Genomic DNA, 11438 nt, shown 5'->3' with positions numbered 1-11438 from the left:
GCTTTAACAAGCAACATACCCCATGTGTAAACTCTTAAATCTTCAGCTTAGTCAAACTTCATATCAAGATACTTCATATCTTTCACAATTTTCTATAGATACGATTATACATGCATATATAGCTTTTTAATATATTAATGTATTAATGAAGAGTTTTTGTTTTCTTCTTTAGCAATTAGTACTATATATGCAGTGTTTTCAAGTTTTATATAGATCACTTTCACATAATCTTCCTTGTCTGAAGCTTACAAACTCATGATCATGTCTCATAGCCACCACTTTTCCTCTCTACTCTTTGTTCTCACTCTTATCTACTTTGTCTATACCATTTCTGCTTCTCCTTCTCTTCATCCAGATGAAGGTTTACTGATTTTAAATGCATCATATATACAGTGGCAAACAAAATGGTTTGTCTTTGTGAGTTTGAACTAACTTGATTGTGTTTCTAATTTAATATTTTTTTGTCTTTGCCAGTGGAAGCACTTAAGGATATAGCATTGACACTGGGTGTGAAACATTTGAACCTAAGTGAAGATCCATGTCTCTCAAATACTCTAGTAATAACTCAAGAAGTTCTCAAGGAAGGACAAAACAGCACAATCAAATGTGACTGTGGTTTTAACAACAACAACACTTGTCATATCACACACTTGTAAGAAACTAGCCCGTTTTTGTTTTCAGTTTACTTCCAGGGGAAATCTATGGTTTTTGGCTCTATAAACTAATGTTACTTCATGTACAGTGTCCTTAAAACATTCAGTCTTCCTGGTAGACTTCCACCAGAATTTTCCAAGCTTCGGTATCTTGAATTTATGTAAGGAGGTTTCTTTGTGTTCTCTTCCCTCTGTTTTTCCAATGCTGTTGTTGAGGAAACATTATAAACCAAACTTTTTTTGCTTGTTTGTGCAGTGACTTGTGCCGTAATTATCTTTACGGCTCAATTCCTATGGAATGGGCCTCACTGCCTTATCTAAAATCTATGTAAGCTTTTGCTCTTAAGTTTCTTGGTTGTCAAAGAAGTAAGAAATGCTTTTGAATTTACTTGAAAATGTTTTTCCCTAGCTCTGTTTGCGCAAATCGGTTATCAGGAGACATTCCTAAAGGACTGGGCAAATTTACTAACCTCACTCTCTTGTATGTTTCTTTGTTCATCTGATGTCATTACATATAAAGTTTCATCCTTTTGGAATTCAGAACTAAGTTGTTTCGTTTGTTTGTATGATTTACAGAGTTCTTGAAGCCAATCAATTCTCTGGAACTATCCCTAAGGAACTAGGGAATCTACTTAACCTAAAAGGATTGTAAGCAATAATCTGTTGACCAGAATTTAAATAACTTTTTCAAGATTTTTCAATTAGGTGATTCTCTCATACATTATTCTTTAATCTTGTTTTTGTTTTGCTGAATCTATCAGAGCACTCTCATCTAATCAATTAGTTGGAGGCGTACCCAAGACATTAGCAAGACTAAGAAATTTGACTAATCTGTAAGAACAACTTACTTTTCTTTACAAGATTACCGGTTTTTAAATGTGGTCAGTATAATCATTATGTATAACTCGTCGTTCTATCATTTGCAGGCGGTTTAGTGATAATCGCCTTAACGGATCCATCCCTGAGTTTATAGGGAACTTATCAAAACTTCAAAGATTGTAAGCCAAGAAAATGTGTATCAACAGTTTTAAGAGCTTCTTGAAGCATGACAGTGAGTTTCAATGTTTTCTGAATTGTGCTCATCTTTGATCAGAGAACTTTACGCAAGCGGCTTAACCGAACCTGTTCCAGAGTCCATTTTCCGTCTAGAGAATTTGATTGACCTGTAAGTATTCATTAGTACATCAAATGTGAGACTTACAATCTGACTCGATATGATTTTTGATTAGAGTAGCATGTTGCTCTTCTTCAGTCTAAACGTTAGCCATTTCTTTCAATGCAGGAGGATCAGCGACACAACCGCAGGATTGGGACAAGTTCCTCTTATAACTAGCAAGAGCCTGATATATTTGTATGCAGTGTGTCCATAATTATGTGAATAGTCTAGCTACATGATCCTATTTTTAAGACTCAAGATTTGATTATTTTGTAAACTTTTCAGGGTTCTAAGAAACATGAACTTAACAGGCTCAATCCCAACCAGTTTCTGGGATCTTCCCAATCTCGTGACTCTGTAAGTTTCATGTATATATGTTTATATCATAACGATCTGATACTTTTTTTTTACTATGATTTTTTTTCTTTTCCCGGGCAGCGATCTTTCTTTTAATAGACTGACAGGAGAAATACCACCAGATGCATCCGCGCCAAAATATACGTATGTTCCATCATAGTGTTAAAAGATGAAAGCATATTATAGTATGACGTAATAGTTTTGAACTCATCTCCTGGTTGGTTTCAATGTCTTTTTCAGATATTTGGCTGGGAATATGTTTTCAGGAAAAGTTGAATCAGGATCTTTCCTTACTGCAAGCACTAATATGTATGGCCAACATCACCTTCTCTGATACTCATTTATGTCAAAATTATTTCAATCTAACATCTTGTGTTGCGGATGTATAAACATATCTACAGTGATCTTTCTTATAATAACTTCACATGGTCTCCAACCTGCAAAGAGAGGAAGTATGTTCTTCTATATTGTTATCTCCTAAACACATTTTTAAGAAATTTTCAGAAAGCTTTTTATAATAATGTTTTGATGCAGGAATGTAAACACATATGAGAGCTCACGTTCAAGAAACAGTCTGTAAGAACATTTTTCACCAATCTTATCAAGCACAGGTCACCTTGCATAATGCTACTAACTCATTGTTCTTGATACAGAACCAGACTTCTTCCATGTTCAGCAATAAACCAATGCCAAAATTGTAAAGATTTTTTTAGTTGTCTATTGTTTTGCCAAATATCCATTTCTTGAATATGATCTTGAAAGAAAATATTTTTTCTGTAGATAGTAGATCGCTGCATATAAACTGCGGGGGACCTGATGTAACTATCGAAAACTCCCGAGGAAAGTTTCTATATGAGGGTGATAACTATGGACTAACCAGTTCAGCTATGAGCTATCATGGGAAATATTGGGGATTCAGCAATACTGGTGACTTTATGGATGATGCAATAACAGAAGATACATACTCAGTTTCATCAGAATCTGCAGTCTCAGCAAAATATCCTGAGCTTTACAAGAGTGCTCGGCGTTCTCCTCTGAGTTTGGCTTATTTTGGGTTTTGTTTAGAAAATGGAAGCTACAATGTGAAACTCCATTTTGCTGAGATTCAGTTCTCAGATGAGGAACCATTCGCTAAACTAGCAAAACGGTTTTTTAACATTTATGTTCAGGTACATATAGCCTTTTGCTGTGGGTTCCTTAAGAAGTTCTTTTAGCTGCTTCTTAAAGTTTGAAGTTTGTTATCTGTTCAGGGGAAGTTGATTTGGGAGGATTTCAGCATCAGGGAAGAGGCCAATGGAACTCATAAGGAAGTTATAAGAGAAGTGAACACGACTGTGACTGATAACACTTTAGAGATACGGTTGTACTGGGCGGGGAAAGGCACAACGATCATTCCCAAAAGAGGGAACTACGGCTCTCTTATCTCTGCAATCTCAGTCTGTCCCAGTGAGTAAAATTTTCTGTAAAAGAAAACATCAAGAATATCTCAGAAACTTTCATCCTAATTCTTTTCTTGTTATTGTTTTATCAGGTTCTGAATCTGAATGTGGCGGTAAGAGGAAGAATTGTCAACTCAAGTCTTTGTACCAGAAAATGAATCACTCTTTTTATCTACCATATATATCTGAAAATGAATCACTCTTTTTCTCTTTTTTACTTCTGTTAATCTTCAGTTCCGGTGCAAATTCAACCACTCATAAAACATCACAAACCAAGAAAATATCCTCTCATTATCGGCATAGCAGCCTTAATACTCTCTCTTGCTTTCTTGATATTGGGCGTGTTCTATTGGAGAATATGCGTTAGAAATGTAGCGGCAGGAAAAAGAGGTAACGTGGGTTGTTATAGTTTTACTGTCAGTGTTTTTTGGTTGATGAAGAGCTCAAAAGGATTTTATCTGATAACAGGTTCCTTCAATCTGAGGCAACTAAAAGTTGCCACTGACAATTTTAATCCCTTAAACAAGATTGGGGAAGGCGGCTTTGGATCTGTTTATAAGGTACAAAAGAGTCTTCATCAATCTCTGGAAATCAATGTTAGTATTATTAAAAACAGGACGTTAAAGCCTAAAATGTGACAATGCAGGGGCGACTACCGAATGGTACATTGATTGCTGTAAAGAAGCTATCTTCCAAATCATGTCAAGGAAACAAAGAGTTTATAAACGAGATTGGTATAATCACTTGCCTACAGCACCCGAACCTTGTAAAGCTCTACGGATGTTGTGTTGACAAAAACCAGCTCCTTCTTGTCTATGAGTACATGGAGAACAATTGTCTTGCAGATGCATTATTTGGTAAAGTTCTGCTTCTTATAAACCACTCTGTAAATGAAAGAGACCAAAAACTTTTACTGCATTCTTCTTTTGTCTTGAAGATTCATTGGTTTCTTCTAACTGTTGAGTACAGGAAGAAGCAGTCTGAAACTAGACTGGCAAACAAGACGCAAAATATGCTTGGGAATAGCGAAAGGGCTTGCGTTTCTTCACGAAGATTCAGCGGTCAAGATCATTCACCGAGACATCAAAGGGACAAATGTACTGCTTGACAAGGATCTGAACTCAAAGATCTCAGACTTCGGATTGGCCAGGCTCCATGAAGATGATCAGAGTCACATTACCACCAGAGTTGCAGGAACAATGTCAGTCTTATACTCAGTCATACACACTTGAATCCTACTTATTAATGATAATGTAACAGTCAATGTTGTTATGGTTGCAGAGGATATATGGCTCCTGAATATGCAATGAGAGGTCACCTAACAGAGAAGGCAGACGTTTACAGCTTCGGTGTGGTAGCAATGGAGATCATTAGCGGAAAAAGCAACGCAAATTACACTCCAGATAACGAATGTTGCGTTGGCCTTCTCGATTGGGTAACACAACACACTAAACCAATCATATTCCCCCAAAAAAAGAACTCAGCTTTCTCTCAACTGGGGTACTCAAAAAGGTTTCTTGATTTTTCAATTTCAGGCGTTTGCACTACAAAAGAAAGGGGCTTTCTCGGAGATTCTTGATCCCAAGCTTGAAGGAGTGTTCGACGTGATGGAAGCAGAGAGAATGATAAAGGTTTCACTTTTATGCTCCAGCAAGTATCCAACATCAAGGCCGAGCATGTCGGAAGTTGTAAAGATGCTCGAAGGAGAGACTGAGATAGAACAGAGCATCTCAGACCCCGGAGGTGAATTCAGGTTCAAGAGATCGTCGGAGATAGGGACATCGTCTTCACCTTTAGATTACCTCGTGTCGGTTACTTCGTCCTGTGAATCTGCTTACGATTTGTACCCTCTTAGTGCGGAATCCATTGTTTTCTCTAGACCATAATAGCGTACACGGAGGTTTCGATTAAGATCTCTGTTACGTTAGGTTTTTTTTTCTAATAAATTTCATTGTCAAAGACTGAAACTTTGGTTTATAAGAATAATAATAATAATGACGCGTCACGGACCCAAAACATTGTTCAATTGGGTTATGAAATCAGGATAATAGTAGGACCCACCTTTCGGATTCTTTAGTTGCTTCCGGTACGATTCTCTGGTTCGGTTTATAACGGTTCATATACAGTGATTACCACTTCAAATTGATCGGTTAGTTCTCACTTTCACCGTGAGCCTTCTTGCATAATGACATATATCAAATCTGACCAAACACATCGTCTGACAACTGGAAAAATCAGAAGGAACATGGAAAAGTTTATTATTTATTTGTGATTTTTCTTTTTCCCATTGTTAAAGAGCGGGATTTTAGTCTCTGGTCATATATCAAACCAGTAAAGGATGTTGTCTTGGCCGCTCGAGCCCTCACGGCAGCTTCAACGTTTTCTTCTTGCAAACAGTTTCACGCTTGTCATATAGAATGGTGTAGTTGGAGTTGCTAATGTTTCTGAAGTAGCATTGGTCACTTCCAACATATTTATACACTTGTTGTGTGCTTCCATATCCATTGACCACTAAGTTATTCTTCACCACCATAATCCCTTGCCCATCTTGCTTGTTTTCAAGCTTGCTCTTGAATGTTGTCATCAACCATTTGTCACTCTCTGATCTCTCCTCGTTGAATCCCATCGTGACATTCGAAATCTCCAGAGATGTGTCATTCTGCTGCTCCAAAGAGTCAGAGTAGAGGTAAAAAGGAAACCTCTTGATGGATTTTGCGCAGTAGACCTCTCTCCAGTCTCTCTTGGCGTGAATATGATCATCGGCTTCGATCAACTGATCTATGATCTGCAAACCCCCATCTTTACCTAAAACCATCGTGTTTCCATAGGTGAATTCTTGATTAGCATTGGTTATAATGTCCCCATGAGAGGATTTGACCAACTCGATCGAAGTTATCGACCTCTTTGCTTTCGTCGTGAAGTTCCCATTCAAGCCTTTAAAGTCTGAGACAGAGCTAAGCTTCAACGAGCTTTTACTGAATTCCAACACCTTCCCTTCCACTATCTCCCTCTCCTTATCGAACCAAAGATGCAAATTCGCATCGATATACCAAACATTCAACGCGTTTAATTTGTCACACTAAACCCAACGCGTTTGACAAACTGATAACTATTGAACACACAAGAACTCTTAAAGAAATATCTCTTCTTATTAATCTCTCTCTCACAAGGTAAAAATAACTCAAAACCTTACAACTCCAAGCAATACCACAACTCGGTATATATGCTTTTTTTCTCTAGGCCCTTAGAAATGGAAACAATTAGGAAAATAGAAGTTTAACATAACTCGATAACTTCCTATTCTCTTAAGATACATATATTTAGATTGCTCCTAAATATATTTTGCTTGAGCTCCAATCTACTTCAAGATTACAACATTTTCCCCCTTAATCTTGAAGTTATCTTCTCCCACATCTTGAACTCCAATGAGATCTCTCATCTCTTTAAACTTGATTCTTCCAAGTGCCTTAGTTAGAATATCTGTCTTCTGCTCATTACCAGGAACATGTTCTACCTTCACTTGCTCATTTTCAACACATTCTCTAATAAAATGAAATCTAGTATGAATGTGTTTACTACGACCATGAAAGACTGTATTCTTGGTGAGTGCAATCGCAGATTTGTTATCAACTCGTATGGTCCCCTTCTTGCTAGACTCTCCGACAGCTTTGCCTTGAAGATCTTGGAGCCAGATTGCTTGTTTAGCAGCTTCTGTAGCTGCCATAAATTCAGCTTCACAAGAGGATAACGCTACAGTCTCTTGTTTTTGTGAACACCAAGTGATTGGACACCCTTCTAGATAGAATATATGACCCGTCGTACTCTTCCCATCATCTATATCAACATGACAACATTGTGTGAACTATCGCTATAGCCCACTAAGCCTTTCTCAGCCGATTTTTGATAAAAGAGTCCAAGAGAAACTGTTCCACGTAAGTACCTTAAGACCTGCTTCAATGCCGCTCCATGTGATTCTTTGGGATCTTGCATGTATCGGCTCAAGACTCCAACACTATAAGATAAGTCTGGTCGTGTGTGGAGCAAGTATCGAAGGCACCCAATAGTTTTTCTATATCCCTTTTCTTTTATCCCTCTCTCCTTTTGTGATTTGGAAAGTTTTAAGTTGAGCTCCATTGGTACTTGCGTCGAGTTGCAGCTGTCCATTCCGGTGTCACACAGTATCTTGCGTGCATATCTCTCTTGCTTCAAACTAATTCCACTTTCCTGTTGACTTACTTCAATTCCAAGATAATAGGTGAGCCTTCCAAGATCGCTCATCTCGAATTTGGTTGCCATTTCTTCCTTGAACTCCCCAATCGTTCTCATTGAAGAACCTGTCACCAGCAAATCATCAACGTATACACCTACAATAAGAAGATTTTCTTTGTCGTTTCTTTGGTACAAAGATGGTTCCTTCGAGCATCGATGAAAGTTCAGCTCTTTGAGTATGTGATTAAGCTTAGTATTCCAGGCTCTTGGAGCTTATTTTAACCCGTAAAGAGTTTTTCTCAACTTGTAAACTTTGTGCTCACTTCCACAAATGGCAAAACCCTCTGGTTGATTAACATAGACTTCTTCTTTTAATTCACCGTGCAAAAATGCGGTTTTGACATCGAGATGATGAATTTGCCAACCTCTTGATGCTGCTAGAGCAATGATGAAGCGAACAGTTTCCATGCAAGCTACCGGAGCAAACACCTCGTCGTAGTCAATACCATGTTTTTGAACATAGCCTTTAGCCACTAAACGTGCTTTATGCTTGATGATACTTCCATCCGAGTTACGTTTGATTTTGAAGACCCACTTTAGACCAATCGGTTTAATACTTGGTGGAAGATCAACTAAACTCCATGTTTGGTTCCTCTCAATAGATGAAAGCTCATCCTCACACGCTTCTATCCAAATTATGTGTTCTTTAGCCTTGTCAAAGTCCCAAGGTTCGTCATTAACCACAGACAGAAGTCTCTCGCATTCTGTCTTCGCAACCATAATATAATCGTTTGTCCATGCAGGTTTCATTCGAGGTTTCATTCTTGGTAATGAGCAGAAGGCAGATATTCTAACTAAGACACTTGGAAGAATCAAGTTTAAAGAGATGAGAGATCTCATTGGAGTTCAAGATGTGGGAGAAGATAACTTCAAGATTAAGGGGGAAAATGTTGTAATCTTGAAGTAGATTGGGGCTCAAGCAAAGTATATTTAGGAGCAATCTAAATATATGTATCTTAAGAGAATAGGAAGTTATCGAGTTATGTTAAACTTCTATTTTCCTAATTGTTGTGGTGAATACGGTGCAGTCAGATGCCTTTTGATTCCAGACTCATCACAGAATCTCTGAAACTCATGAGATGTAAACTCTCCACCTCTATCGGTTCTAAATGTCTTGACCATAACTCCAGTTTCTTGCTCAACAATTCTCTTAAATGCTTTAAACTTGTCTAAGGCTTCACTCTTCTCCTTCAAGAGAATAGTCCACATGTATCGTGAATAATCATCGATAATCACAAATACATACCTTTTATGAGATGGAGTTGGCGGTGTGATAGGACCACACAAGTCTCCATGAATGAGTTCGAGAGCCTTAGAAGCTCGATATGAAGTCGATTGTGGAAAAGATTTTCTTGTTTGTTTGCCAAGTAAACACGACGCACACATCTCCCTTTCGACTATGATGCTTTGTATCCCAATCACAAGTTCTGTGTTGATCATTGTCTTCATTGTCTCGATATTAATATGACCCAAACGAGCATGCCACTTAGTTGATTCCGTCGAAGAAGTTAACTGCAGACATTTGAGATTGTCAACCTCCATAACCACTTTGTATTGACGATTCCTTGACCTGCCAGTCTCTATTAGTAAACCACCCATTCGATCATAGATTCTCAATCTACTCTCCTTCATTCGCACCTCACAGCCTACTTCAGTGGCTTGCCCAAGACTTATTATATTGCTTCGTAGATTTGGTATGTAATAAACATTGCTCAACACCTTCTTATCTCCGTTTGCAAACACAAAGCGTACAGAACCTTTTCCTTGTATTTTGATCCGCGAGTCATCACCAAATCTCACCATTCCCTGAATTGTTTCATCTAGACTTACGAAAAAAATCTCAATTTCCACTCATATGGTTGCTAGCACCATTATCGAGATACCACACATTCCTTGTGTCCAGATCAGATTCGAACATGCTTGGTTTCACCTTATTCTCATTCAAGAAAATGCTTCATGCATCATTAGCCTCTTGAGTCTCTTCGGTCGTCTTCTTCTCATGAGTTTCTTGAAGCTTTAGCAATCTATCAGGGCAATTAGAGGCGTAATGTCCCACCTTGTCGCATCGATAACATGTTATTGATGAAGCATCCTTTTCTTTGTCTTGTGATACGTTACCATAACCATAACGACCACGACTTCTTTCTCTCCAACTTGATCGACCTCCTCGTCCTCTTCCTCTGTTTCCGCTATTTCACTCTTGATAATAGCTTTGTGAATCAGAGGTTGCATACATCAATTTTTCTTGATCTTCGGTTTGTTCTTCTTCTTCTTCGCAGATCCTTTCTTCGTAAGCTTTGAGTCGCCCAACAATATCTTCGAAGCTAGTACTGTTTAAATCAAGTACTTGCTCGAGGGAAGCTACGATGTGTATGTATTTCTTCCGTGGTAAACTCTTCAAAAATTTCTTCACAAGCCTTGTCTCGTCGATAGTTTCTCCGAGAGAGGCTGACTTTGAAGAGATTTCTGAGAGTTTTCCCACAAATACATCGCTAGTGTCGGTTTTTTTCATCTTGATCCTGTCAAATTCAGCCATCAACGTTTGTAGCCTAGCCTCCTTTACCCTTTCAGCTCCAATATGCCTTGCTTTGATTGCCTCCCAAACTCCTTTGGATGTATCAAGGTCTCCTAATTGTAATATTAACGCCTCTGGGATAGATTGAAATAACAGAGCAATCGCCATGTTATTCTTCTCTTCATCCTTCGTGCCTGGGTCAATTGTCTCCCACACCTTATTAACCTTTAGGGCAATCTTCATTCTCATGGACCAAACAGTGTAATTTGAGGAGCTCAGCATTGGACACTTGATAGAGGAAGGTCCCGTCTCTTTAGACTTCAGGTCACCATCTTCAATCTTCTTGACATCGGCCATGGTGATCTTCATACACGAGTTGGGATTCTCCTTACGCTCTGATACCAATTATTGAACACACAAGAACTCTTAAAGAAATATCTCTTCTTATTAATCTCTCTCACAAGGTAAAAATAACTCAAAACCTTACAACTCCAAGCAATACCACAACTCGGTATATATGCTTTTTTCTCTAGGCTCTTAGAAATAAAAACAATCAGAAAAATAGAAGTTTAACATAACTCGATAATTTCTTATTCTCTTAAGTAAAAACGTATATTTAGATTGCTCCTAAATATACTTTGTTTGAGCCTTAATCTATTTCAAGATTACAACAATAACTCGGTTGACGTATTAAGATGATAAGTTAACATTATTTATCAGAAATATTCGAGGAGGGTAACGACAATAGCCTTCATTTTATATTTTAGTTTTTGATTAATGAATAATCACAGGTGGGATGATTCATGAAAGCAAATATGGTGAGGCTTAAAAAAACGTTGTATGGCGCGATGTCATTTGACTGTAGATCACATATAAATTATCTTGTTATCATATACTACTTTTTTTTTGTTTTTTTTAATATGTTGCTCTTTCTTATCTTTAATTTTTTGCAAATATTTTTTTCAAGATATATTTATTTTGTTCTATATGTTTAACTATATTAAATTTATTAAAATTAACAAAAAATAATAATATTACAATTAGATTAT

The 11438-nt window shown here is 37.6% G+C and overlaps 1 protein-coding gene across 1 annotated transcript; it reads left to right on the top strand.

Moving 5' to 3' along the window:
• The first annotated feature begins 211 nt into the window (after nucleotides 1-211).
• Nucleotides 212-5646, top strand: LOC109132264 (putative LRR receptor-like serine/threonine-protein kinase At1g29720). The gene is made up of 25 exons (XM_087508938.1): nucleotides 212-361; nucleotides 475-652; nucleotides 743-814; nucleotides 910-981; nucleotides 1063-1134; nucleotides 1230-1301; nucleotides 1415-1486; nucleotides 1580-1651; nucleotides 1747-1818; nucleotides 1936-2004; nucleotides 2095-2166; nucleotides 2248-2310; nucleotides 2407-2475; nucleotides 2568-2618; nucleotides 2701-2742; nucleotides 2820-2863; nucleotides 2947-3335; nucleotides 3417-3612; nucleotides 3698-3718; nucleotides 3840-3995; nucleotides 4074-4165; nucleotides 4252-4462; nucleotides 4575-4806; nucleotides 4887-5040; nucleotides 5141-5646. Exons 1-25 carry the CDS (start codon nucleotides 256-258, stop codon nucleotides 5489-5491), a joined length of 3000 nt encoding a protein of 999 aa, XP_087365064.1. The 5' UTR covers nucleotides 212-255; the 3' UTR covers nucleotides 5492-5646.
• The last annotated feature ends 5792 nt before the right edge of the window (nucleotides 5647-11438 follow it).

The sequence above is a fragment of the Camelina sativa genome, chromosome 3, assembly GCF_030686135.1.
Source record: "Camelina sativa cultivar CO46 ecotype springtype chromosome 3, ASM3068613v1".
Lineage (NCBI taxonomy): Eukaryota > Viridiplantae > Streptophyta > Magnoliopsida > Brassicales > Brassicaceae > Camelina > Camelina sativa.
Note: the sequence above shows the minus strand (reverse complement) of the source record. Positions and strands in the feature narration are given on the sequence as shown.

Bases quoted from the DNA above. Each gene is read 5' to 3' on its own strand.
- LOC109132264 (XM_087508938.1), top strand. From the start codon at position 256: ATGATCATGTCTCATAGCCACCACTTTTCCTCTCTACTCTTTGTTCTC. The intron at 653-742 runs GTAAGAAACTAG...CTTCATGTACAG, and splicing joins ACTTGTCATATCACACACTT to TGTCCTTAAAACATTCAGTC. The intron at 4,166-4,251 runs GTACAAAAGAGT...GTGACAATGCAG, and splicing joins GCTTTGGATCTGTTTATAAG to GGGCGACTACCGAATGGTAC.